Source organism: Micropterus salmoides, unplaced genomic scaffold (assembly GCF_014851395.1).
Source record: "Micropterus salmoides isolate LMB-PRFRI ecotype aquatic unplaced genomic scaffold, ASM1485139v1 Ms_hic_scaffold_4061, whole genome shotgun sequence".
Classification (NCBI taxonomy): domain Eukaryota; kingdom Metazoa; phylum Chordata; class Actinopteri; order Centrarchiformes; family Centrarchidae; genus Micropterus; species Micropterus salmoides.
Window position 1 is genome coordinate 3102 of NW_024043442.1, and position 27167 is coordinate 30268.

The window sequence follows — 27167 nt, forward strand, 5'->3', positions numbered from 1 at the left end:
TTTTTTATGATTTCAATGACATGTGTTTGTGGTGCCATCTAGTGGATTCTAAGTGGAAGAGATCTGCAAAGCTGAGGAAAAAAAATGTTGGTTATTTGAATCTTAACATACTCTTCATTTGGTCACTGTACAGTTTCAGTGCTAACATAAACCTCTGTCTTGTAACAACTGCAAAACAGGACCGGATGGAATAAAAAAAATATAAAAAAATTGTTGCTGTCACCATGTTCTCCCTCCTCAAGTCAGAGGGCACATTCAGGTGAGGGGCAAAAATAAAACTTTATTTTCCCCAGGCAGGATTTTAACAGAGAACGCCAGCAGTGAACAGTGAAAAAGGTGCTGTCAGAACTTGTTCTACGAAATGCCACTCAGACACCTAAAATGCAGTCTAAAATCAGAGCAACCATAAAAATATTTAATTTCTCTCCATTGTCACCTTTTGAATATAAATATATATATTTAAATGTAATAAAGCAGAACATGCATCAACCATTTGTAACAGAGTGCCTTAAATAACGTGTAGATACAACAGTAACTAGGAACACCAATAAGCTAAGTGTGACATGATATACCGGTAGTAAATAACTAAAAAAGATTAAAAAGTTTCAGACAGAATGTGGAAAAATGCAGAGGATTGAGCTGTAAAAAGTTCCACAATGTAACAGGCAGCATAGTTTCAAAAAAGGCACTCTCCTGATGCAAAGAGCCAAGTCTCCAGTCACGTTGCCCAGAGCATATACATTAGATTGTTGTGCTCCTCCTCCACATCTTGCAGTGCGAGCAGGGTCACTCCGGTATGGCAGCAGTTGCGATCTCCACTTTACCGTGCATGTCCTTGTCGATTCTGCAGACAGATTCAATAGTCATCAGACATCCATGTGACTGGGATGGTGTGTCATCTAAAAGGGCCAACACACTGTCCATAAACACGCTTTTCATTTGATCACATCCTGAAATGTGAAAGTACCATCACACCACTGCAAAGTAAATTCTTTGCCAGAAGAAAATCATTTTTACTTACCAAACCAATCTCCACCATACAAATTAATACCTAATTTGGTCTGTTATAATTCACACTAAAATATTAAGTACTTAAAATATTTGTGTGACACAAACCATCAGTATCTGCTGTATAATGGAGGTTCTTACTTACTTATAAGACAAATGCACTAATGTGTTCTTCTATATGCAGCACACCCTGCATAAAGGTATAGACGTATACAATAAATACTCATATACAGTATGTGCAATCTTTGAATTTTATCCAAGCCTTGAGTAATCTATTACAATCCGTAGCCATGTTACCAGTGCATAAATGTGCAATTTTTGTTGATACTGTCAGAAAGATGGCGATGTGTGAGGGTTTGAGTGCATTTGTCTTGCAAGTTTGTCAGTCATGTCTGCTCTGCTTTTCTGTAGCTAAATGCCAGTGACAGGAACAGAATTCACTGAGGTAACTGATCAGGTGCCAAGCGCCCTCTCCCCAGTGCCCTGCTGCACTGAAGCCCTCTGTGGAGCTGGCATGGCCTGGCTTGGCCTGGCAGCCACGGCCCTGCTTTGTATCTCTGCCCCGTCTACTCAAGCTGTCTCCAAATCAGACTCGACTACTGTCAGCTGCCCGTCTTCGCAAGCCCAAGTAACGCATTAAGACAGGGGTAATAGGTGGCTGAATGAGTTGTAAAGAGAAGAAAGCAAACAAGTTGATTTGATGTAAATCATCATCTTCCAAATGATCAGAAGGAAACAGTGGCAGAGTAATTTAAACAGTGTTGTAACAAGCTCAAAAAGAATCTGACATTAATGATAGATTAAAGGTTTTATTATGGGGACATGAATATGGTTTTAAAAATACCACAGCAATGAATTAGTGGCGTCACGATACAGGCAGGCATAGTTGGTAGATATTGTGAACCAGGCCAACAATAAAATAAACTATATGGGTTACAGAATTAAACCAGGTTGTGGCATTTGCAGTAATTGTATGGCTTCCTATATTTTAGGATGAACAGACTGCTGTGATTCACTAAACATATAGCTGTTATGTATTTCATCACTATCTACATGTTAAGCCATCTGTCCCAAAATACATTGTGATGATTAATATTCCATGTCTGGAAAAGGAACCATAGCCTTCAAGGCTTTATAGCCTCAATAAGCTAATAAGCTGTTTATTTGTGCTATCACAAAATATACTCAGCTGTCTCAGATAGCCTATATAACGTTAACATTGCTACTACTGTATGATCCTACATCACAAAGGTCTGTGACTATGCATACAGATTCAAGACCACATCCATGTTTACAGCATGTAACTCTTGAGACTAACGGCTAACGTCTCATCCCAAACCGTTGAGGAGATTTGTGGCCTCGATGCATTTGCCTTCGACCTAAAATAATTTTTTAAAAAAGGTATTCACACGGAACCTGAAGTTGAATGCATCGAGGCACGTACTCGCATAAAGGCAGGTGCACCTGTCTGCAGCGGTAGCCTATTGTTTCCTCTATCTAATGAGCCATGAATCGGCCTGTCGCGATGTGTGTGTGAAAAATGAAAACATGTCTGTCTCTTACCGTTCTGTTTTCAGTCATTACTCCCCATCCTAAGGTTTCCAGTCCAGACCTCTGACGAACCGTTAATTCCTATCAGGCTGTCTCACTCTCTCCCTCTCTCTTTCGCTCATCCCCATGTCATATTTCTCTGCTGCAGCAGAACAAGGCCACGCCCCCTCTGACAGCCGCTGCCGCGTGACGTCAGCCGCTGAGGAGGGTTGTGCTCCTCACGCCCTCGCATGCACATCCAGGAAGCAGCCGCGAGAGGCCGCTATTCCTTCACAAAAACAAAACGTCTGAGGCACAAATGGCGTCCGGTGTCTTAGGACATGATAATATAAATGACACTATTAATAAACTGTAAAGAAAGTAAATGCTCGCGTTTAGTGTATCACGGAGTTTATAAACCACAATGAATGGTAAGACTGTCACATTTAAAGCTAGGGTAGGCAATTTTTTAAATTAAAAATATGTTATTATTTTATTATTTAAATACGTTATATTTGTTTATATTCTGTTTACATCCTGTCAACAATCAATAAATGAAATGCTTCCACACAACAATGAAAAAAAAGTCTGGTGTCTGTGTCTGTCAATCAGGCCTACCTTCCTGCACTCATTGCAACTGAAACTGTGTTTTGGAGGAGGCTTTGCAAGGAGAGCTGCAGGGAAGGAGTGGGACTGTTTGTTTTTTTTGGGTTGCATGCTTTGCATGCTTTGCATGCTTTAGCTGTGTCTTCTTGAGTTTCTCCCACATTGTTGACCTTAGCCATAGCTAGTTAGCAATTGAACATTGTGCAACAAGCAATTAATCCTCAAAAAGGAGCCTATAAAACAAGCAAAATTAGCTTTTAATTTGTGCTTTCCCAAGCCATAAAAAAACCTAAATTTATCTGTAAACCACTAATTTATTTTATATGCCTTTTAGCTGAACTAGCTGTAACTTTAACTAACCTAGCATTAGCTAAATCTCCAATGTTACTGTTGAATGAATCCTGGAACCTGTGGATTTAAAGTACAAATCATTGGCCAGACAGTGGACACTCATTTTCCTCACCTCCTAAATATTCAACAAACAAAGTTTAATATGCAACATTAAAGCCATATAGATTTTTAAGTAACAATAGCTAATTGGGTGTGTCTTTATCAGGTATTTTGGTTTACCTACATTACATTTATAGCTGGGTCTTTTATCCAAAGTGCATTTCAACCATACAATCCAATCCAAAAGAAGTTGCACCAAAAGTAATTTACAAAGCGTAACACTCATTTCCATTAACATGTTTTTGTGGTGGGTGCATGGTGTGATGGTTTATTTAGCTTATCCAATGAAAATTATCTATCTATCTATCTATCTTCACACACTATCTATCGTCACAAAGACTGGGCTCTTCTCTCGGGAACATTTAGGCTACTAAATGCGCACCACAGTCCACGCTCATTGTCCAGCGCTTCATTTGAACGAACTGGTCCAGCAAGTTATTTCTGGGCTGGTGTCACAGAGCCCCATCGATCTGCCAGCGTACCTGCTGCACGGACACTGCGTCTTAGGAAGCAGTCCGAGGTGTTGGCTTTTTTTTTGTCACTTCCAGTGAAAGTACTCGGACGCGGCCATGAGGTCCTTCGCCGCGTTTCTGACCTTTCTCTGCTGTGTCGGATTTACTGGATGTAAACCTTCGTTGCCCTGTCCGAGTGGACAGTTTCTGCTGAAGAATCAGTGTGTCCTCTGTCATCCCACCTGCTCTGAGTGCGACGGGCATGAGCTGTTTGAATGCACTACCTGTGGAGTTGGTGAGTATATTTCCCTATACACTTACTTTTAACAGCATAAAATCACTGAGGGCTTTCTGAAAGTAAAACGGCGAAAATATGTATTATGGGGGTTTAAAAAGTCATGTTTTGTAGGCTGTAGTTTTAACAAATAAATCATCAAACAATGACTTCATCGAAGTTAAACAATGTCCTTGCCTTCATATGACAAATTTTACCTACATTTTTCATAAATTCTGTATGAGATGTGCAAATATGAACATCTTCCATTGGCCAATATAATTCCTCTTTTCTGATTTTTTCCCCAGCTCCACAGATACCTGATTAAAACAAAGCCATGTCACAGACTCATTAATCCAGTTTTCTTTTCAAGGCAGCACTGTTTAATGGTTACTAAAGCAAAGCTGTTTAAAGGCCTTTGAATTAGAGGAGGAGCATGCAGCTCTGGTTTACCATTTACTCTTGTTAAACTATCACAAAGTGGCTGTTGAACTTGCATTCTCTGTCACAGGGGCGCCTTTTGAAATAGGTAAGAAATGAAGGTGTGATCACGAGTTTTCACTGTAATCTGATCATGTCAGAATGGGACCTTTGTTAATCCGAGGCAAAGGAAAAAAGTAAAAAGTACCCCCTTGGGCAAGAAGTATTACTGTTTCAGTTCATTGGCTAAACCTACAAGTCTTTCTCTCTTTTACTCAATGAATATATTCATTTTGACATTTCTACAATTATGCATTTGCTTTTTACTGACTGTATTTTAATATTCAATGCTGCAGATATGTTTTGTTGTGCAGACTTTAGTAGTATACAGTAGTTAGCATTTGATCCTGGTGTGTATATCTGTGTGGCATCTGTGTATTCCTTTGTGGAAGAACATCAAAAGCCAAAAGTCTGTACCCCATTCCTCAAACACTGCGGTTTGTTATCACATAGAAGCCACATTGCTCTGTGCATGCTGAGGTTCAGGGAAGTCGAAGGGTTAGAAAGGCAGCAGCAGCAGCTTGTGGCCCCTCTTCTCCCTGTCTCACACATCTTCTTTTTAGCGCTGAGCAGAAGAGACAATGCTGTAACTCAGAGATGCCTCAGGTGCCACAGCTAGGCTAGTGGCAGGTGGCAGAGTATTAATCATTAGGGCCAACAGAAGACTCCGTCTCTGCCCACAGCTTTGATCTCTCATCTGCCTCAGATTGCCATTGTTTACATTATATTGGCGCATCATCAGGAAGTGATCTCACACTGTGATCTGTTATTTGCAGGCCTACAGTCAGACAACAGACAAAATGCTGGGCTGGAGCCATTAGTTCTTCGGTTTCCTAATAATTGCCAGTGATTCACTCGTTAAGCCAGATGACATCTCTCTCCTTTCAGTCAAACAATCTTGATTTCGCTATATGTGTTAATGCTGTCATTTGCTGAAGGCAACTTTCACACTTATTTATAGAAATACAAGCTGATGGTCGACCTGCTGGGCATTGCTGCCTGACGCACCTCCACCGGTGCCTTTTGTGCAGGTGTGCTCCTCCTCTTTGGGCATAAAATGGGTCATCAGCTGGAGACCACCAGTCATGGATGTTTCGCTCCTTTAACCCCAGTACATTTCCTGGTGGCGGAGCGATGGCAGGGGTCATTCCTGCTACCACCCACACAGTTGGCAGCCCGTCCTTTCATCTTTCCTTCATTCCATGTAATTGTTGGGGCCCATTTGGCTCTGCCTCTATGTTTATTATGAGAAGCTCATTGATTTTCACTTTCAGAAGAGTCCAGATTTTGGGAAAAGGCGTTTCCTGGTAGAGGAGAAAAATAGATTAGGCTTTATGTTAACAAGTCCTCTGTGTCTTCCTCCTCCTTCTCCTCAGATGAAGATGGACAGGAACGGTTCCTCCACCAAGGTCGCTGTAGGACACACTGCGCCCGGGGACTGTATCCTGACAGAGGTCATTATGCCTGTCTGCCCTGCATAGCCAATTGTGAACTCTGCACAGACGGCAACATATGTGCCAAATGTCAGGAACACTACAAACTCCAGAATGGGATCTGCCAAACGGCATCCTGTGACATAGGTAAATGTAAATCAGAGCTTCAGAGTTTCCTGTAGATTAAGAGTATGACATTCAGGCTTGTTATGCTGGGTCTCTGTGTTTCAGGCCAGGTGCAGGACCCTGATACAGGAGAGTGCATTGACTGTGAGATGGGCTGCAAAACATGTTCCGTGGGTAAGTTACACAGGCTTGCCAGGCTAGGCTGACAACACCATACTGTTCCCCCCCCCCAATGTAAGGTGGGTCTGCGATGTACATATCTAAACACTGGTGATAACAGTGCACAGAGCAGCACAATATAAAGATAGCCAGTAGCCTACTGCATGAGTTTGCTCCTCCACATGAATTCTAATTAATCACCTTTTCTCGTTTCTCATTTCTCAAGACCCTGATATCTACAACAGCTGCGCTGAAGGTTACTTTCTGTGAGTTTTTTTTTGTCGTTTTATTATTATCCAGTGATAAGTGGACTTTTCTGGCTCCCCATATCCTCTGCTGTTGGATCAAATGCGTTCTGAGAGGTTATTTTAGAGAGCTAACATTTAATACAACTAGCAGTTATTTTCGATTCAATATAACAGTTCTCGTTTAAAGCTGCAGTAAGCAACACCGTGACGAAAATCATGATATAGAGCGTTACAGCGACACAGCAAGTACAGCACTTAACGATAGCCAAGTTGCAGGTTAGCGTACTGTTACTACAGTTGCTGCTGTGAACCTAACATGACGCTAACATGCAGAGAGGACAAGGCGGACCCAGAGCCAGCATCCCAGATCCAAAAAGCTATGCTCACAACTCTCCTGCTACTATAGTTAAATTCACAACAACAGCATGTCTTGGCAAACTAGAAAGTAGGCTGAGTGTCTGTGGGTAAGTCATTTAACATTACGCGACACACACATCATGGCTGGAACGGCTGGAATAGTGTTATGTGCTCGGTCCGAGCCACTTTGTTTGTTTCCCCAATAGACCCTTTGCTAAGCCCCGCCCCTCTTAGTTACTGTTGCTAAGTCCGACAAACTGTCAGCGCTGCCTCTGTCTGTTACTGCACTCCCCAGAGAAATATTGTCAGATTGGTTGGAAAAAGTGATCTCAGAATGAAGCAGACACATTTGAAGGTTGGATTCAGGCTGTCAGACTGACACAAACTGATTCAAACCGACATTAAAAAAATGAAAGATAGAAGCTAAAGCTTACCGATTACACAGTACAAGTGAACCACCGCATGCTCTGACAATTGAAACAAAATACAACGATATCAAGGATCAACACTGTTCCTGTAAAGCTGGGTAGGCCTCTATTCACGAATCATTCAAAACAGAACAGTAGGGCTTTATTACATTACATTTAGAAGGAAGTTAGCTAGCGTTAGCTAACATTACATTAGGAACAATTGACAGAGTATGACAACAAACAACATTTTTCTGGATTTATTTTAGGTTTTGGAAAGAGAATAAATTGTACTTCTTCTTTCGAAGCCCCAAGTGTTTTTATTTGCATTGCCATTGCCTTGCTAGATAAAAAAAGTTGGTCAATCAAAATGTAGTGTAATATGCATTTCCATATATTGGCTTGAAGAACATGGTTAATAATTCTTCACGCCACAAGAAAATTCATTTCACCTGTATTTCTGTTTACACCAGCATATCACTTGGAGGTTACATTCAAAGCTAGAACACCCCCCCTGCGGTTTGTTATCACATAGAAGCCACATTGCTCTGTGCATGCTGAGGTTCAGGGAAGTCGAAGGGTTAGAAAGGCAGCAGCAGCAGCTTGTGGCCCCTCTTCTCCCTGTCTCACACATCTTCTTTTTAGCGCTGAGCAGAAGAGACAATGCTGTAACTCAGAGATGCCTCAGAGAACGCCCCCCCCCCCCAAGTTTAGGCCTCCAAATATTGTGTGAGTCGGGTTACCCTCCATTCAGAGTCTTACACTGTTACCTGAGCCCTGGTTTGAGCATAGAAGAGTGGTCTGCTTCACAGAGATTTAACAGAGTGTGTGTAATGTGTGAGTAGGAGAGGAGAAGCGAGAAAAAGACGGCAAGTATAAGTGGAAAGCATAGCCAGTAGCAGGTGGGATTATATAGGGTGCACCATCTTGACTTCACTGACTGCTCCTGTGTTACAGCAGGACGGTTGAAGGAAAATGCACTTGCTTCACTGCACTCACCTCCTTTTTACTGCTCTTACAGAGGTGCAGTGAGATACTTCTTCCATGAATCTTCTTGTGTAACTTTTACTTTAATAGTAATGGCTTTAGAGATTTAGAATGACAGGTCTCTTCAGTCCTGTCTGTGGCCGCAGTACCTTATTATCTACTATAGGAGGAAAACACCAATAAAAGAAACCCAATAGAGCACGGGGCAATCATGACCTGCAGGAAGAGTCTCACTGTGATATAGTGTGACAGTTTCCAGCACTTCAAAAAATTCCACTACTGAGGTTTGGCTAGAAGTAATAAAAAATGTTAAACCCTAGACAGCTTTAGCGTAGCTGTGAGTCTGTGGGGCCAGTGTTGTTCTTGCATAAAACGCTGCCTACTGAAAAGAGTCACAGCATGATGGATGCTTGGTATTTATTGACATTTACCTTCCTCTCTAAGTGCAGCTAAACCACAAAATTGTTATGATTCACTCTTGATGTGGTTTAAACCATTTATTTAGTCATATTTTCACCTTTTCCTAACTAATTCAAAGAGCAGAAGCCCTAAGCCCTAGGGATTCTTAAACATCGCGTAGATTCTTAAGTAGTGCACTGTTTCCAGGCCAGAAACGGAGACCTGGTCCGCACTAGCTGCTATTGTGAGTGAGTTGATGGATGCGTTGTGGCGCCTCCAGCTGTTCCTTCTCAAACAACCACTGCATCTTAGCACCAAATCCATGACAACACAGTCAGAAGTGCAGCTTGGGCTGTCAGTGGTCAGATTCTCTCATGAATGGAGGTGGTATAAGAGGCATCAGAGGATGTTGTACTGTCTAGGGGAGTGGCTTATTTCTACTTTTTTTCTTGTTTAATTTAGAGTAGTTGGTTTAATGTTGTATGTGTGACATCTTTGCAACTCAATATGTCAACTGCTTTTAGGCTATTTTTTTTAGGACAGCCGTCTCATGTTTAATAGCACAGTTAAGCCCCGAAGGACTGATAGGACAGGTTGATGACAGAAATCGCCCCATGCCTCCAGGCTACAAATAAAACACCAATTAACTGTCTACCTTAAGAAGAGAGAGCCACAATAAGCTTGAAGCAGCCTACATTATGTTTTCATCTCGTCCTAACTTTTGGCTTGTAGAGGAGTTAACAATACAGCTGCAGGTGTGCTGTGTATGTTGGGATTGCCTCTCGCATGTGGTGTGTTTTGTCATTTCTCTAATTTCAGTTCGTCTAGCCTCAGACTCCTCTGTGTGGGCAAAGGTTATTCACTGTAAAGCTTTGAAAGTGCTATTAAATCCCAAACGTTTTCATTAGGTCTTTCATATTTCAATAGCTTTGTTCTAGTTGTTTGCGTTGGAAAAAAAGAGCTTACTTTTGTGTAACAGCTGCAGCAGCCAGTGTTAATCGACCACGTATTGACCGATTTTCAAATACACAGACCAAGCTTAATTGATTTTAGTTTTGAATAGACCATTTCTTTTACAGTTTCAGACACCAGTGTCGCAGGCATTGCCCCCAGAGCACCTATGAAGACTTGGGCAGGGGTGTGTGTCTCTCCTGTCCAGCACCATGCACAGATTGCAGGAGTAACACACTCTGCCTTGCCTGCCAGCTCGGTTACTTCCTCAATGGTACCAGTAGGAAAGAATGATCATTTCTGTGTATATTTATTCTCTTCTACTAGCATACTAAATGATTCAGATGACCCTTTTGTCCCATGCAGTACTAGCAGAGTTTGCGTTTTAATATACTCTTAGATTTTTCTTTACCAAGAATGATTGATTTCTCTGACTCTTCATTTAGATTGCAAATCGCGTCCTTGTCAGCAAACCTGTAACATGAGATATGCAAATGTATGTTTTATGAAAAGAGGCTAAAGCTTTGTTAATAAAGGCTGTAGGTATTAAAATAAACTTAGCAAGAACAACAGACCATCAAAATTATTTTAACATATTAAAAACATTAGCTGTCATTTATTTTTGTGTACACGTGTACGCGTGTTGTTACATATTTCACGGGCATATGATTGTACATTGTGTCAGACAGGATCCATCATGGACAATCAGCAGCTTATTCTCTCTGCTTCAGCCACAAGGTCCTGTATCAAAAGATCTAGGTCATTGTTTTATGCCTGGGCAGTTGGATGGAATTTGGAGAGGGAGAGATGCTGGAAGAGCAGACAGAGGAGAAGGATTTAAATAGTTGAGATGAGCCGATCTTTTTTGAGACCACATCAGAGCCACTTAAAAAAAAAACCTGACAACTGATAATGAAAACGTGTTTTACTAATTAATATGACTTTTTAGAGTTGCTCTCTTAAAATAGTTTCAGTAACTGATGGTGATTGTGATTGTAATCCTGCAAAAGATTTCAAAGGCTTTCAGTGAAATAGTACACAGGTTAAAAAGATAGAGGTTGTAAATAAATATTATCTACTAACTTGTCACACCTAGGTTTTTCAAGTTTGCTAATACAGATAAAGTTTTGTACTGGAAAATAATGTAACTTCCTCTCTGTACTGCTCTGCCCCATCAGGAGGTGATTGTGTTAAACAGTGCCCACAGCAAACCTTCAGTGACTCCAGTGGGTGGCGATGTCAGACCTGCCACAGCTCATGCCAGACATGCCACGGACCTCATTCAACAGACTGTGATGTTTGTCTTGGTGGAAACCCTCCTCTACATGGCCAGTGCCCTCTGCTCAACTGCCCACTGGGACAGTACTTTGATGGTAACAGGAACAATCATGATGAGGTGTAATGTTTTTAGCTGTTAATAAATTTTCTCCCTTTTTAGAGAAAAGTAACTTTATATGGTGGTGAGGCCTATGTGATTTACTGCATTTCAGCAAAAAAAAAAAAAAACAGTAAAACAAAGTGAGTAAAGTACTGAATGGCAAGTTAGTATCAGCTGACAATAGAGACAGAGATCATACTGAACAACATGATACTTGATTCCCTGATGGAAATAATTGCTTTTCTCCAATGCAAGGTCAGAGCAGAGGCCTGTACAGTGTTGCAGTGTTGGTCGAATTGCCCAGAGTAAGTGATTGAACGAACTAAGCAGTAGATTGACGAAAAAATATCTGTAATTACTGTGTTGTGTTTCATGTTTTATGCCTTAATAAATCTCCTGACTGATTCCAGAGGTTTCTTTGAGACAGCAGAGGGGTCATGTGAAGTCTGTGATAGCTCCTGTCTGACATGTGATGGCAAGTCTCAGTGTCTATCCTGTGCTAATGGCCACTACCTAGAGAGTGGTATGTGTAGACTCAACTGTTCACTGCGGACATACCCTGCAGATGATGGTACCTGCAGACGCTGCCCTCCCCACTGTGACGTTTGCTCAGATGACAGCACCTGTTTCAGTAAGTTATTAATAGTGTGTGCAGCTAAGCTTTAAGAGGAAAAATATTCCAAGTGGGTGACATTTTTATAATGAATTGTAAGACATCTTGAAATCTCTTGTTAGAACTTTACCACCCCTCCTCCGTATAATTTCAGAATGCAGTTTCCTCTACCTGATGCTGAATGGTGTGTGTAAAGCTAGTTGTCCCATGGGCTATTATGAGGACATGGAAGAGGGCCGCTGTGGTCAGTGCCACCCTACCTGTGGCAGCTGTTCAGGGCCCCTGGAAGATGACTGCGAGACCTGCTCAATGTTTAGCCCCAAACTCTACAAGGGTGCATGCTCCAAAGACTGCAACACTGGTACTTACTATGAAACTGAAGCTATGGAATGTCAAGGTGAGAATCTCAATACATAGATGTGACTTGGTTAGATTTTTAAGCAGTGTTGTATATGCGTGGTAACAGTTTTCTGACCATGTACTCTCTGGCACTGTCCTTTTTAAATAGTTAATCAGTTCCCATTGTTTATGTACAGGGGTATCTCACCTAGGGAAAGTTTATTTAAAATAGTCCATGTATCACCTTTCTACCAGACGTAGAAAGTGGCCTCCATGGCTCCTAACACAATGAAAATAATGCAAAAGACGGCATCAAGATGAGGGATTGTGGCTACAATTTTGATTGATGAAAGTGATGAAAGAACTGGATTTCTTCCAGAACTAGCTGGAGACGCTTCATGACCAGTGCACCCAGGCTGCACCCAGTGCGAGAAGGGACTTGTGCTGGATCCAAATACATTGTTGTGTGGCGTGACAGGCGACAGAAACTGCCCACACAGGACCTACCTGCACGACGACCAGTTCACCTGCATGGGTTGCCACCGGCACTGTTACTCTTGTGAGGGGCCGGGCAACGATCAATGCCAGACCTGTGCCGTCCCCAAATACCTTCATAGTGAGCTTTTTTTTTTCTCCACTAATGTCCAACTGCACTACACTGAAGTGGTTCAGGGTGTAAAATAAACAAAAATCCACAGAAAAGCTGATTTTTATTTGCATTTATTGCAAAGCCATACATGTCCAAACTATCAACTCTTGATAACTGTCTTATTTTTAACCTTGATGACTGAGTTTGAGCCTGAGTCATAAATTTTATCAAATATTCTTTGCATTTGGTGCCCTCAGTACACCTTGAAAACTGGTTGTATAGTGACGGCTCTTCTGGGAATATTTCACCTTATCAGTCTTGGTTAAATGGCCGTATGTTAACTGATCACCAGCTGGATAGATTTATGATGGCAATAGGCGTGTGTCCATTCTATTGTCATGAGGAAATAGGAACGTCTTGAGCCAACGTCTTTAAAATTTTCAAAATTTGCTAAAAACGTGACCACAAAATACACATTTTTAGCCATATCTGAAGAATTGATGATCGTATTTCACAGTGGATCGGACAACAAATTGGTGACACGCTGAGCACGCTGTGCAATATGTCTAGTACTCTGTCTAGTACTAGTCAGTACTTGAGTCAACATAAAGTTATTAACTAACACTATTACAAAAATCACTTTTTGGCAATTCATAGAAGAAAATAATCTCATGTGAAATGTTTTTTAAACATCCTTTACAAGGTAGGTGCTAAAAAACTGTTCTGATGAACAAGAAAGAAAAGTAAAAATGAGTGCATGACTACTAATGAATTGGGAGTGGAACGTTTTTTGCGTGTGTGCTATTTTCCAGATGGCACCTGTTTGACTGAGTGCCTAGCAGGTACATACAACACAAGGCAGGAGGCTGACGGAACAGAGCTGGGATTCTGTTCGCCCTGTGACCATGCCTGTTCCACCTGTACCGCAACATCGCCAAGATATTGCCTCACTTGTTCTCCAGGATACCTCCTTCAACTCTGTGTCATGCATTGTACCACAGGGTACAGAGTTGATCAAGCTCTCTATTTACTTTCTATTACAACTTCACCTCCTGTAATGGTAGCTGACTTATTGTGACAGCGCATGTCTGGAAATAAGCCAAAGTTTGCAAATGAAGCGAGTAGGTTCTATGTAATTTCATCAGCAGTTGAGCAACTCCCTCTGAAAACATTTCCATATGTGATGCCACTTGACATTTAGTCAAAGACTAATGTTAAATTATGTCTTCAAGAATCAAAAATCTGTGTACATGTCTGACTTGTTAATATTGATGATTTTATGCCTTTCTTCAGGTATTACAGAGAGGGCCCCTACTGTGAGAAATGTGACCAGGAGCAGGGCCTGAGTCCTGGAGGACCTGTCCATCTCCTCTCCTGGAGCTGCAAGGCACTAAGCTTCTACCAGTTCAGTGACGTCTGCAAACAGTGCCACACCAGTTGTCAGAGCTGCACAGGTGATTAAGGAGCTCTGTAATAACGGCGCTTGGAGAGCAGAACATCTGCCTAATGTTCACCTACAGTCAATATTTTTCACTTGTGTCAATACTGGACAACTTTTGCGTAAGGAGTCAGTTCATGTATCGTTATTTCATTTTGTTGTACAACCTTGTTTTGTATAATGATAACTACATTTATTTGATCCTCAGTGTGTAATGAATGCATGTTTTCAGATTCCTTGCCTCAGGCCTGTATGACATGCGACTGGGGCAGCACTGTAAAGGACAAATTCTGCTATCCACGTTGTGAGGAGGGCCGATACTACTCAGAATAGGTGCGCTCTTGGCTACGAGCTGCATTTCAACTGCATTCCAACACGGACCAGGGTGAGTTATAAAAATGACAAACCTTGGTTTACAGCTAAACTCAGACAGCTAAGGTTGGAAAAGGAGGAGGCATTTAGGAGTGGTGGCAGGGCCGGGTGCAGGGCAATAAAGCTAAACGACTGTACTCAGAGAGACTATAGAACCAGTTCTCTGCAAACGACGTCACTTCTGTCTGGAGGGGGTTCAGACAGATCACAAACCCAAAGTCCTCCACTTCTCGCCTGTCAAATGAGTTGAACCAGTTCTACTGCTGCTTTAAGAGTCAATCGGACACCATCCCCCGTGACTCTTCCGCTCAGCTTCAGCCTCAGTCTACCAATTCTTTCCCCCTCTTCTCCGAGCTGTCTGCCATCCGCATTGACCTCTGTGGTTATGAAGTCCTTTGAACGCCTTGTGTTGTCCCACCTAAAATCCATTACAGTCCCACTCCTGGACCCCCTGCAGTTTGCCCATAGAACCAACAGGTCTGTAGATGATGCAGTAAACATGGCCCTTCACTACATCCTCCAGCACCTGGACTCCCCAGGAACTGGCCCTGCTTCAGGACAAGCTCTCTCAGCTGAGCATGCCTGACTCCACCTGCAGGTGGATGACTGACTTCCTGACAGACAGGAAGCAGCACGTGAAGCTGGGAAAACATGTCTCTGATTCCATGACCATCAGCACCGGTTCCCCTCAAGGCTGCGTTCTTTCCCCCCTTCTCTTCTCCCTGTACACCAACAGCTGCACCTCCAGTCACCAGTCTGTCAAGCTCCTGACCACCCTCACTGGGTTCATCTCAGGTGGGGATGAGTCCACCTACAGGTGGGAGATCGACCATCTGGTGACCTGGTGCAGCCAGAACAGTCTGGAGCTCAACGCTCTGAAGACCATGGAGATGGTCGTTGACATCACAGCCCTACCCTCCCCCATCATCCTGTGTGACTCCCCAGTCACCACTACGGACTCCTTCCGCTTCCTGGGCACCATCATCTCCCAGGACCTCAAGTAGGAACTGAACATCACCTCCCTCACCAAGAAGGCCCAGCAGAGGATGTACTTCCTGCGGCAGCTGAAGAAGTTCAGCCTGCCAAAGACAATGATGGTGCACTTCTTCACCACCATTATTGAGTCCATCCTCACCTCCTCCATCACCATCTGGTACGCTGCAGCCTGCCCTTGTCCCTGGCAGTGGCAGCAGTGTCATCATTTGCTCTGCAGAGATGGTGATTGGCTGCAATCTTCCTTTTCTTCTGGACCTGTACGCCTCGAGGAGGAGGCTGAGGTCCATCAGGACCAAAACCTCTCGCCACAAAAACAGTTTCTTCCTGTCTGCAGCTAGCCTCATTAACAAATGAGTGTTTTTCACTAACCAACCCACGGTGAAATAAATAAAAAAAACCTACAAACAACTAAATTAAGAACAAAAACAACATGCTTAAAATAGCAAAGAGAAAACACTGCTACATACAAAAATTGACAGGCTGCTGCACCTGCTGGAAAATGTGATGTCATGTACTTCTGTGCACCAGTCGGGATGTAGCAATATTGTGAAAGTTTTTATATCACATCTCTTGCTGTGAGTCTGCGTCACACTTTTTTAATCAATTGATGTTTTTTTATAATGCCTGGTTTTAGGGTTTGCTGCAGCCTCCTCAGCACCCTTCCTTCCATGCCTCTACACATTGAGTGAAATAAGTCGTTTATTTTAAAAATGGTTGAATTCTGAAATTCTTGCGTGTCACTCGGGGGCCCTTTTTGGAGTGCAGGGCCCATTTCAATTGAAAGACCGCCAATACTTAAGGTTAGAAATTAAATTTTCAGGGCATCTTTCTACAACAAGCAACACAAATGTGCAGACAGATATTTACTCAGAACAACAACAGATGTCAATAAAAGCCACTTCTGTACAAAGAGGTTGTTCCAAAGAGACCACATTTCTGACTGGCCTAATGTCTATAACCAACTTTGTCCTTGTGATATTATACCATTGTAGGACACCTGTGAGGCATGTGACACCTCGTGTAGGCATTGCACTGGACCCAGACCCAGCCAGTGTCTAACTTGTCACCGGGATTCTGAAGGGAATGACACTAATTGCTGTGTTAGTGACAGCGGCTCAGGTAGAGACCCTGTCTATTATAAGAGAAATATGATTGTTTGGATACGACTATCTACTAATGGCAGTTTTCTGTTCTAGCATTGTGTGTGGAGGCCCCCCAACCCAAGTCAGGAGACGGTCAGGTAACAGACCTGACTAGAATGGGCATTTCCTTAAGAAAATGCGTGTGAGAGCTGCCAGCTATTTTTTGCGAATGCTACCGCTGTCGGTGCAATGTGCGGCTCCATCAGCTAAGACACTCAATGATGTGCTGCACACTTGTTCAACAAACCTATGAAACCAGTGTGGGAGATGTGACCCACAACAGGTTCATAATTTATATAAACGCAGCGCAGTGAGAATCCAAGCGCACCTGGCTTTAAAAGGGAGATGACACTGATTGGTGTATTGCCATGTGTTATGCCCTACACACCCATGACTTATTCACAGACTAAGTACGACTCTTTTGAACCATGCGCCCGGCGCCAAGACAATTATTGATGCCCTCAAACTGGCAAAATTGGAGTTGGACACGCCCCAAACGCAACTGCGCTATGCGCTTCACGCCGTGAAGGGCCCTGTGTATATAAAGATTTGCCCCTTCGCCATTTTTCATCTCTGATGCACTGGCATTTTGGTTCTCCATCATGATAATACGCACGCTCACAGAGGGGATTCAGTAGTATAATGCGCTTGCTATGGGAAAACGTGGTCACAGGAGTGTACATATGTTAGTAGGCAACTACCTGGTGGTGTTTTATTAAAACTAACAAAAGCTGGTTGCTGTTTTGACACAGTGGAGTAGATCATATTTTATCACGTTCTCTTTTTTTGGCTTTATGTTCATTGCGTTTACATTACATTTACATTACATTTATTCATTTAGCTGTAACTTTTATCCAAAGCGACTTACAATTGCTATATATATCAGAGGTCGCACGTCTCTGGAGCAACTAGGGGTTAAGTGTCTTACTCAGGGACACATTGGTGTCATGTTTACATAAAGCAGCTGTTTTATTTGCAAATTCCATAAAACCTGGGCAATAGTAATTAATAATAAAATATAATATGGCTATTTAGTCTTATTGGCTTGCATCTGCCATCAAGGCTATTTTTGAAAATCACATCACGTAGGCTACGGTATGGATGGATAGAAGCTTCAGACACAGGTGGAGGGCCGGGTCTTTCACCTGGCCCTTTTTCCAGGGTTCCCACTTGGGACCTGGCAGTGGATCTCGAAGCGTTGGCTGGGGCCCCCTTCGAACCCCTGGAGTCGGCTGAGGCCAAGCACCTGACCCTTAAGATGGCCGTGAGGGCGCACTCTACGAGAGGCATGATGGCCTCTAGGGCCCTCCTCTCAGGGGCTTCTCTCCAGGATTTGTGTGAGGCAGCTGGCTGGGCCACTCCTCACACTTTCATCCGGTTTTACAGTCTGGACCTTCCTTCTGCACCCAGCACCCGTGCGCTCCCCTCTTAGTCGTGCCTACTGGGTACTGCAAGCTGGGGGAAGGCGAGGGTTTCGGCACGGCCTAGTGGGTATCTCGTTCCCTTAGTGTTGTCACCGACGCAGTTCGAGTTCCTTGTGCTTATATACGCCTCTAGTTGCGCCATCACACGCTACCATTCTAGCAACACCAATAGGATTGGAATAGTTTCATTCATGATTCAGCCCTGCCACGCCCAGAGGCGTTTCCCATAGTGTCGTCACCGACGCAGTGTCTAATTCCCCTTCTCGGGGAACAAGGGTTACATACGTAACCCGAGACGTTTTGGACGATAAGTGTGCTTGAGATGATGTGGACCACTTTGTGTCCTCACTGTTAATATTCTGTAATGAATGAGTTTGGTGATAGAACTGCACATAGGCCTATGTTCATTGTTATTACTGCTATTGATAAGCCTGAGCTTTCAATTATTGTTAATAATAGTTGCAACTTGCACTCTTAAATGTGCATTGAAAATTGCCAGCTGATAAAACCTGTGCTGGAGGGACCAGATTCATAAAACATCTAAGGCTTCATGGAGCTCATAACTGACTGAGTTAAATGGCGATTAACACTAAACTTTAGAAAATCAGTCTATTTGCCCCACCTGCATAGGTGAAATTTACACTGGGGACGCTGGGGACATGTCCCCAACACTTTTTCTGTTGTTTATCACAAAATGCTATTTAAAGAAATATTTATTGATGAAAATATACGACTGCGGGGTCTGTGGGTCCTCCCCCAGAAGATTTTGAGCATTAAACACTTAATTTCCTGCGTTCTGGAGACATTTTCCGCACCAATTTATGGTGGAAATGTCTTTATTTATATAAAGGGAACACAAAATTCAGGTGGTATGTGACGATATCGAATATAAAAATATAATTGAATATAATGCAGTAATCAGTAAATAGTTTTCTTTTAGCTTAAGTAATTTTTTTTGACAATGCAGATGTGTTTTCTCTATATATTTACGTTACATTGGGGCGGCTGTTTTCAGTGGGAAGAGCTGGTGGGCCGTTAATCGAAAGGTCGGCGGTTCAATCCCCGGCTCCCCCAGGCTTCATGTCGAAGTCTCCTTGGCGCCTGTTCCGCCATTGTGTGAATGTTAGTTTCTCTTTGAGCACCTAGGCTCAGTGTGTGGATGTAGTGTAAACGTAATAATAAAATATCTTCTAGTCTTGTTCTTGTGACCCCAATATTCTGGATTGTAACGTAGCCTATCATATGCTGTGTTTTGTGTTTTGTCACAACTTCATTAGTAAAACCTATTGTCTTTCGCGCTACTGACGAACAACATTGTAAACAAGAAAACATTGTAGAGATTTAACTCGCGGACTGGCTGTCAGACTAGTCTGGCCTGTCGTTAATTATCCACTCAACCAACGGCAGCGATGACAAAGCAAGCTTTTTAATAGCAGGTGAATCCACACAACGTGCGCGTCTCACTCTCTCACTTCTCTCGCGAGTGCGCACGTCAAATATGACATCCAGACTTTTGTAAAAGAGAATATATAAAGTTGAATCTGTCACAGATCAACCAAAGTCCCTCAGACCTGTAGACCGTTAGCCTCCCTCGCTTTTAACTTGATGGTTTGATCTCTGTCATCGCCTTGTTATATGTTTATGGTCATCACACGCGACTGGTCGCATGCACACGCACATCAACACAGCGTTCAGTCAGTGCGTGGCCGAGCAGTGTGGAGAGAAAATGCACAGGAGAACGAAGGAAAGAGAACAGGCAGAGCAGAGGCAGAGAAAAGCAGCAGGAAAGTACCATTAAATGCTGTAAAATATCGATATCTTCATGATTAAGGGACATGCTGGTGTTTATAAAAGAAAACAGACTACTAGCAGGGCTGCCCTTCAAATCGTCATATCACAACTACCTTTCCAGAGTTGATTCTATGGTTTAATAAAAAGTTTTCATGCCATGAATGAAAGCAGAAGATGCGTTTGTAGGGGAATAATCTGGAAAATAAAGACCTGTATACTCAATTCATATCTCCAGTTACTCAGAGCTACTGCAGAGCTTCATGATGATAAACATAAATCCAGTCAGAGCTCTGAGGAAATGCAGATGCAAAACAAACACTCCAAAAGTGCACAAAAATGATATAGGCCTATACATAACATTTTAATCCTATTGCCTTAAATGTGTGTGATTTTTTCACCTTTGCTCTTTGTTTCTAATGCAGATAATTTTTCTACTTTTTTTTTTTACAGCATTTAGCCTGCTGCTTTTTTAAATAAATAGTATTTAATGATAGCTAATGATAATATTAGTACATTTTAGCACGCCAATTTAAGCGTGCCATTGTCAACTTTAATTGTATAAAGCGTAATTTCCCAACAACAAAAATGTGGCTAGTGAAAAAGTGGCAGGTGACGATTCAGAATATAAAAATATAATTGAATATAATGCAGTAATCAGTAAACAGTTTTCTTTTATCTTAAGTAATTTTTGCAGATGTGTTTTCTATATATATTTACATTGCAATGCATGTTTTCTTATTGTGCCAAAAAAAACTCTCATAGCACTTACATTTGTTATTTAACATTTCTTGTTGTAAGCTATTCTTCAGAACATAAAATATCTTCTAGTCTTGTTCTTGTGACCCCAATATTCTGGATTGTAACGTAGCCTATCATATGCTGTGTTTTGTGTTTTGTCACAACTTCATTAGTAAAACCTATTGTCTTTCGCGCTACTGACGAACAACATTGTAAACAAGAAAACATTGTAGAGATTTAACTCGCGGACTGGCTGTCAGACTAGTCTGGCCTGTCGTTAATTATCCACTCAACCAACGGCAGCGATGACAAAGCAAGCTGTCTATGAAGATTCTCAGTCATCCAGGTCATAGTTATCCAACGAAGGTAAAAAATGAAGGGCAACTGGACTTGGTAAACTGGACTGGTACCAAGTCCAGTTGCCCTTCATTTTTTACCTTGGATAACTATGACCTGGATGACTGAGAATCTTCATAGACATCTTGCTAATCATTTTGGGATGAACACCCTCAGATTGGTACGGGAGTATGAAAGGACAGCCAGGAAAATTGCAGACTACAGGAATCACCTACGATTCAACCTGAGATGCAGACAACACAAACTTATTCCCAACAGCCTACACTTAGGCTCCACAGTAAAAGGACACAGAGCCGGAATAATCCTGGAGAAAGCACAACACTAGCTACTGAACGAGAGAGTGAGACAGATACACTTCACAATTGAAGCCCTGAACAAAGAAATGGACAACATACACCACAAACTAGAAACACATCTGCCCAGTACAGCACTGGTAAAGGTCATGGACTTCATCAAGAAAGCACAGCTATCTCAGCACAACAAGAGCAAAGAAAGACAGACCCGGAAATTCCAAAACCTACAGTCCAGAGCGAGCTGCACTAACAAAACAGGAGAATTGTCTTGGAGGAGAAAGGACAATAACCCCACAACACTTGAAACAGACAACAGATGGGTGAAAAACTTGTCAGATAGGGAACTCACCCAACCAGAGAAAGACGTTCTGGCCAAAGGATTAAACTTTGCCATTACACCACAGCAACTACCGATAGTAGACCTCATCACAGCCACAGAATCAGCCATTAGGAAAAACAAATTAACAGAAACAGAAGCGGAACAGCTCAGACTAAAGGTATCTGCAGCCCTTTCTAATGCGAAGGCCCCCCCTTCCAACCTCACCATCCAAGAAAGGAAGGCTGTGACATCCCTGAGCAAGGATCAAAACATCACTATCCTACCTGCGGACAAAGGAAGATGCACGGTAGTACTTAACACAGCTGACTACCAGAACAAAGTCAACATACTACTAATGGACACAAACACGTATGAGACACTGAGACGAGACCCAACCAGCGGATACAAGAAAAAGGCCATAGAATGTCTACAACAGTTACAGAAGGACAACACCATCACCCGTGAACAATATTACCGTTTGTATCCTGGAGAAGCCATTCCATTCATTTATGGACTACCCAAGATACACAAAGAAGGAGCCCCACTCAGGCCGATTATCAGCAGCATTAACTCGGTCACCTACAACATTGCCAAACACATTTCCACCATCTTAGCTCCATTGGTGGGAAACACGCCTCACCACATCCAAAACTCTATTGAATTGGAAAAACAAAGTTCGAGGACTAAAACTGGATCCAGATGAAACCATGGTATCCTATGACGTGACTTCTTTGTTCACCTGCATCCCCACCATAGAGGCAGTAGAAACCGTTAGGAAACGGCTAACACAAGACAACACCCTGGACAACAGAACTAGCTAGCCCTGACCAAATCTGCAAATTACTCGACCTCTGTCTAAACACCACCTATTTCCAGTACAACGGTGGATTCTACAGACAGAAGCATGGCTGTGCCATGGGCTCACCGGTATCCCCGATTGTGGCCAACATCTACATGGAAGAAGTGGAGAATAAAGCCCTCAACTCCTTCAGAGGAATAGCACCGAGCCACTGGTACAGATATGTGGACGACACCTGGGTCAAAATCAAAAGCCAGGAAGTGCAAGCCTTCACAGAACACATCAACTCTGTGGACAGTAACATCAAGTTCACACGAGAAGATGTTCACAACAACAGTTTGGCCTTCCTGGACTGCGCTGTACACATTGAAGAGGACAGGAGCCTGCAGATTGGTGTTTACAGAAAACCCACACACAGACCAATACCTACTCTTCGATTCACACCACCCACTGGAGCACAAGCTAGGGGTCATGAGAACACTGCACCACAGAGCGGAAAACATACCAACAAGCGCCCAAGCCAGAGAGAAGGAACAGAACCACCTGAAGGGGGCACTTACAGCCTGTGGATACCCTAAATGGGCTTTTGTGAAGACAGCCACAAAATCCAAGAAGAACAAAACTACAGGGGAGGAGGAAAAGAAGGTCAAACGCAACAACATTGTGATTCCATACGTGTCTGGAGTATCAGAGAAACTCAGGAGGATTTTTAACAAACATAACATCCCTGTGTTTTTTAAACCCAAGAACACGCTAAGACAGATGCTGGTACACCCCAAAGACCGCACACCCAAACACAAGAAAAGCAATCTAGTGTATGCGGTCCAATGCAGTGAGGAATGCACGGACCTGTATATTGGGGAGACTAAACAACCACTACACAAACGCATGGCTCAACACAGAAGGGCCAACTCCTCAGGTCAAGACTCTGCTGTCTACTTACATCTGAAGGACAGAGGACACTCGTTTGAGGACCACCAGGTGCGCATTTTAGACAGAGAAGATGGATGGTTTGAAAGAGGTGTCAAGGAAGCCATCTACACCAGGGTTGAGAAGCCGTCATTGAACAGGGGAGGGGGTCTACGCCACCACTTATCCCCCACTTACAATGCTGTCCTTTCATCACTTCCCAGGAAACTCAACAAACGTAACCTATTGGCCTCAGGTGAAGATACCAACGATGGTCGTTCAGTCTTGGCCACAGGTAGTCTCAACGACTGTAACGACTGTCGTCACAGCAACAAGGAACACTAACGAACCAGCGGTATCGATGACCCGAGATAAGACCCCACTGAGGTTAAATAGCTGAGTTTCCCTGCCAGTCAGTCAGAACTGAAGAAGTCCTTTGGATAAGGGACGAAACGTCTTCCAGTAGCTTCAACCAAGTCCAGTTGCCCTTTCATTTTTTACCTTCGTTGGATGACAAAGCAAGCTTTTTAATAGCAGGTGAATCCACACAACATGCGCGTCTCACTTCTCTCGCGAGTGCGCACGTCAAATATGACATCCAGACTTTTGTAAAAGAGAATATATAAAGTTGAATCTGTCACAGATCAACCAAAGTCCCTCAGACCTGTAGACCGTTAGCCTCCCTCGCTTTTAACTTGATGGTTTGATCTCTGTCATCGCCTTGTTATATGTTTATGGTCATCACACGCGACTGGTCAAATGCACACACGAGAGTGTGCGTGGCCGAGCAGTGTGGAGAGAAAATGCACAGGAGAACGAAGGAAAGAGAACAGGCAGAGCAGAGGCGAGAAAAGCAGCAGGAAAGTACCATTAAATGCTGTAAAATATCGATATCTTCATGATTAAGGGACATGCTGGTGTTTATAAAAGAAAACAGACTACTAGCAGGGCTGCCCTTCAAATCGTCATATCACAACTACCTTTCCAGAGTTGATTCTATGGTTTAATAAAAAGTTTTCATGCCATGAATGAAAGCAGAAGATGCGTTTGTAGGGGAATAATCTGGAAAATAAAGACCTGTATACTCAATTCATATCTCCAGTTACTCAGAGCTACTGCAGAGCTTCATGATGATAAACATAAATCCAGTCAGAGCTCTGAGGAAATGCAGATGCAAAACAAACACTCCAAAAGTGCACAAAAATGATATAGGCCTATACATAACATTTTAATCCTATTGCCTTAAATGTGTGTGATTTTTTCACCTTTGCTCTTTGTTTCTATGCAGATAATTTTTCTACTTTTTTTTTTTACAGCATTTAGCCTGCTGCTTTTTTAAATAAATAGTATTTAATGATAGCTAATGATAATATTAGTACATTTTAGCACGCCAATTTAAGCGTGCCATTGTCAACTTTAATTGTATAAAGCGTAATTTCCCAACAACAAAAATGTAGCTAGTGAAAATGCTGCGTGGCTAGTGAAAAACCACTAGCCACATTGGCTAGTGAGTAAAAAAGTTAATGTCAAGCCCTGCTAATGGAACTAATGGAATAGTCACTAGTAACAAAAAATTAAGTACTAGTATGTAATCAATTGTTACTAGTAAAACAGGGATAGTTACTAGTAGCTAATAAATAAGTACTAGTAGTTTTTAAATAGCGACTAGTGCGTTTTACGGAATAAATGTTTAAATGGCTTTCTATAAAGGTTTAAGATAACAAATTGGGATGATACACCTCCTCTGCATTTCATTAGCCAGTGTACAGTAATATCATTAAACCGTCATATAGCCTAAGTTAACATTAAAGTTCAGCAGTTAAAATACCTTGCACAACATAGTATTTTAAATCATATCCTATATCAGCATATTCTGAATCACAGTCAACCATTCGTGAAATCTATGGAATTAGTCTTTGTGCTTTGTGGCCTTTTAACCGTGCACATCCAGATAATATTTTTCAATTAATTCTATGCATTATTGTTTCAACTTAAATATTTGACATGAACTGTTTATGTATTATGGTGGTTACCTTTTGTTTACAAAGTTGTGGGTGATTCTGATGTAATTTCTGTCCCGACAGATGGGATGAGTCCCACAGAGGTCTGCTGGCAGACCCTTCTGGCCATGTAGCCTATACCATGCACATGTATACCTAGCCTATATGTAATGCTGACTAATATATTTTCTTGCTTGCATATGGGACAAAAGATGCACACTGACCAAAATGAAAAATCGGTCATGTTTGGAGTGACTCATGTGATTGCTGTAGATGGATACAGCAAGAAAATTGGTGCAAAATACAAGTATGCCTGCAAAGAACAATCTAGCCATCTATGAAGAGGTGTACAGGTCAGTGTTGTATGTTATGTTTGATCGAACATATTTTATCAATTGTTATAATATTAATAATTGAGCGTTTCACATGTGTTTATGTAGACCTGCAGTAACACATTATGGAATGTGGGATCAACTTCGCGTGGATCATGGCAAAGAGTTTTACCTGTGCCTCTACATGCAGCAAAGACAGCCATACCTCCAAACACAGTCAACAAGGGTAATGTCAACCATCTGCATCTACATTACACCATTGGTGAAAAGTAACTAAGTAGGCTATATTAAGCCAAGTAATGCACTTAAGTACAAGTCTGAGGAACTTGTACTATACTTGAGCATATCCATGTCCTGCTACTTTATACTCCACTACATAATGAGTAATCTAATAATTTCAAATATATCAATAACCTGGGCCAATTGTCAAGAGTGGTTACAATCAGTACTTCAGATAATACTTATTCTAGGATTTTGATTCCATAACTTTTTCTTATGATGTTTTCAACATTGTGTGGTCTTGGGGATTTTACACAACAAGGTTATTCTTAGTCTATTCACTAGTTCCCAACTGTTAATAACATAGAAACACGTTGCTAACAAACCTCTATCATCTCCTTAAAAAACAAACACACACACAGAATCACACAGTGGAAAGGATGTGGCCAGAAATTAACAACAGAGTGAATTATCCATTAAAGGAGGCCCTCATCCAGCTACAAGATCAGGAAGCAATAGATATGGAGGACAGTCTGACAAGGTTCTGCACATCCAATCTGACCTGCCAGATGTGCCAGATTGGCATAAACAGATTTGTGCAATCATGGAATGCTCACGGGATTCCAGGTATGTCACATTTCCCTTACAAGTTATTCAGTTTAAGTGTTTTATTATTGAACATCACAACAAACATTTCTTGTGTTGTTAAAGAGAGAGGGATACCAAATCACCTAGCAGGGACTGGAACACCAAGACAAATCACAACCGATCTTCTACCAGATGCCACAGTTGCAGCTGACATGTATCACAGGGACATGGGATCCTCCCTCACCAGAGTATCTTCATTCGGAAGTGTCCCCTTTCTGTCTGAGGCAGACAAAGTGAGAGCAGAGCAGCCCTTTGCACATTATTATCCCCACCTTTCAGTTATTTTTGACAGTGCTGTCAATTACAACTATGCTCCCTTCAAAGAGGCCTTGATCTACCTCATCGATGTAACAAACACTTGTTCCTAATTTCATATGCACTGGATTGTGAGGAGCCTTGTAACGGATCGCTGGACATCTGTGTCTGTGGACACCATTATGCAGTTACTACTCCAACAGTAGAGGGTGTAAGTATACCCTGATAGTATTTACCATACAAGTTTTACTTTATATGTGTATATAAGTGTCACTATAAAAATGTCAACTGCCTATTTTGTTACCATTAATAAATCCTTTTACTGTCATTGTACCCATATTAGCCATTA

At 42.2% G+C, this 27167-nt stretch overlaps 1 protein-coding gene and 1 long non-coding RNA gene across 2 annotated transcripts; one reads left to right on the forward strand and one right to left on the reverse strand.

Moving 5' to 3' along the window:
- Window positions 1-4130, reverse strand: LOC119887223. Its single transcript, XR_005441635.1, has 3 exons — window positions 4077-4130; window positions 2572-2827; window positions 1-844 (listed from the first exon to the last, which is right to left on the reverse strand). It is a non-coding gene; the product is annotated as an uncharacterized LOC119887223 (long non-coding RNA).
- On the forward strand, window positions 4129-27151 carry LOC119887221 (proprotein convertase subtilisin/kexin type 5-like). Its single transcript, XM_038698105.1, has 17 exons — window positions 4129-4341; window positions 6177-6380; window positions 6465-6533; window positions 9996-10141; window positions 11046-11240; window positions 11501-11550; window positions 11656-11876; window positions 12013-12255; window positions 12577-12813; window positions 13599-14240; window positions 14457-14609; window positions 16585-16711; window positions 16789-16832; window positions 25577-25717; window positions 25805-25922; window positions 26338-26542; window positions 26627-27151. Exons 1-9 carry the CDS (start codon window positions 4164-4166, stop codon window positions 12597-12599), a joined length of 1329 nt encoding a protein of 442 aa, XP_038554033.1. The 5' UTR covers window positions 4129-4163; the 3' UTR covers window positions 12600-12813; window positions 13599-14240; window positions 14457-14609; window positions 16585-16711; window positions 16789-16832; window positions 25577-25717; window positions 25805-25922; window positions 26338-26542; window positions 26627-27151.
- Window positions 27152-27167: the final 16 nt, after the last annotated feature.

Excerpts from the sequence above, each read along its gene's own strand:
- LOC119887221 (XM_038698105.1), top strand. The coding sequence starts at position 4,164 with ATGAGGTCCTTCGCCGCGTTTCTGACCTTTCTCTGCTGTGTCGGATTT. Across the intron at positions 6,381-6,464 it reads AACGGCATCCTGTGACATAG|GCCAGGTGCAGGACCCTGAT; the intron begins GTAAATGTAAAT and ends TCTGTGTTTCAG. Across the intron at positions 11,551-11,655 it reads TGTTGGTCGAATTGCCCAGA|AGGTTTCTTTGAGACAGCAG; the intron begins GTAAGTGATTGA and ends GACTGATTCCAG.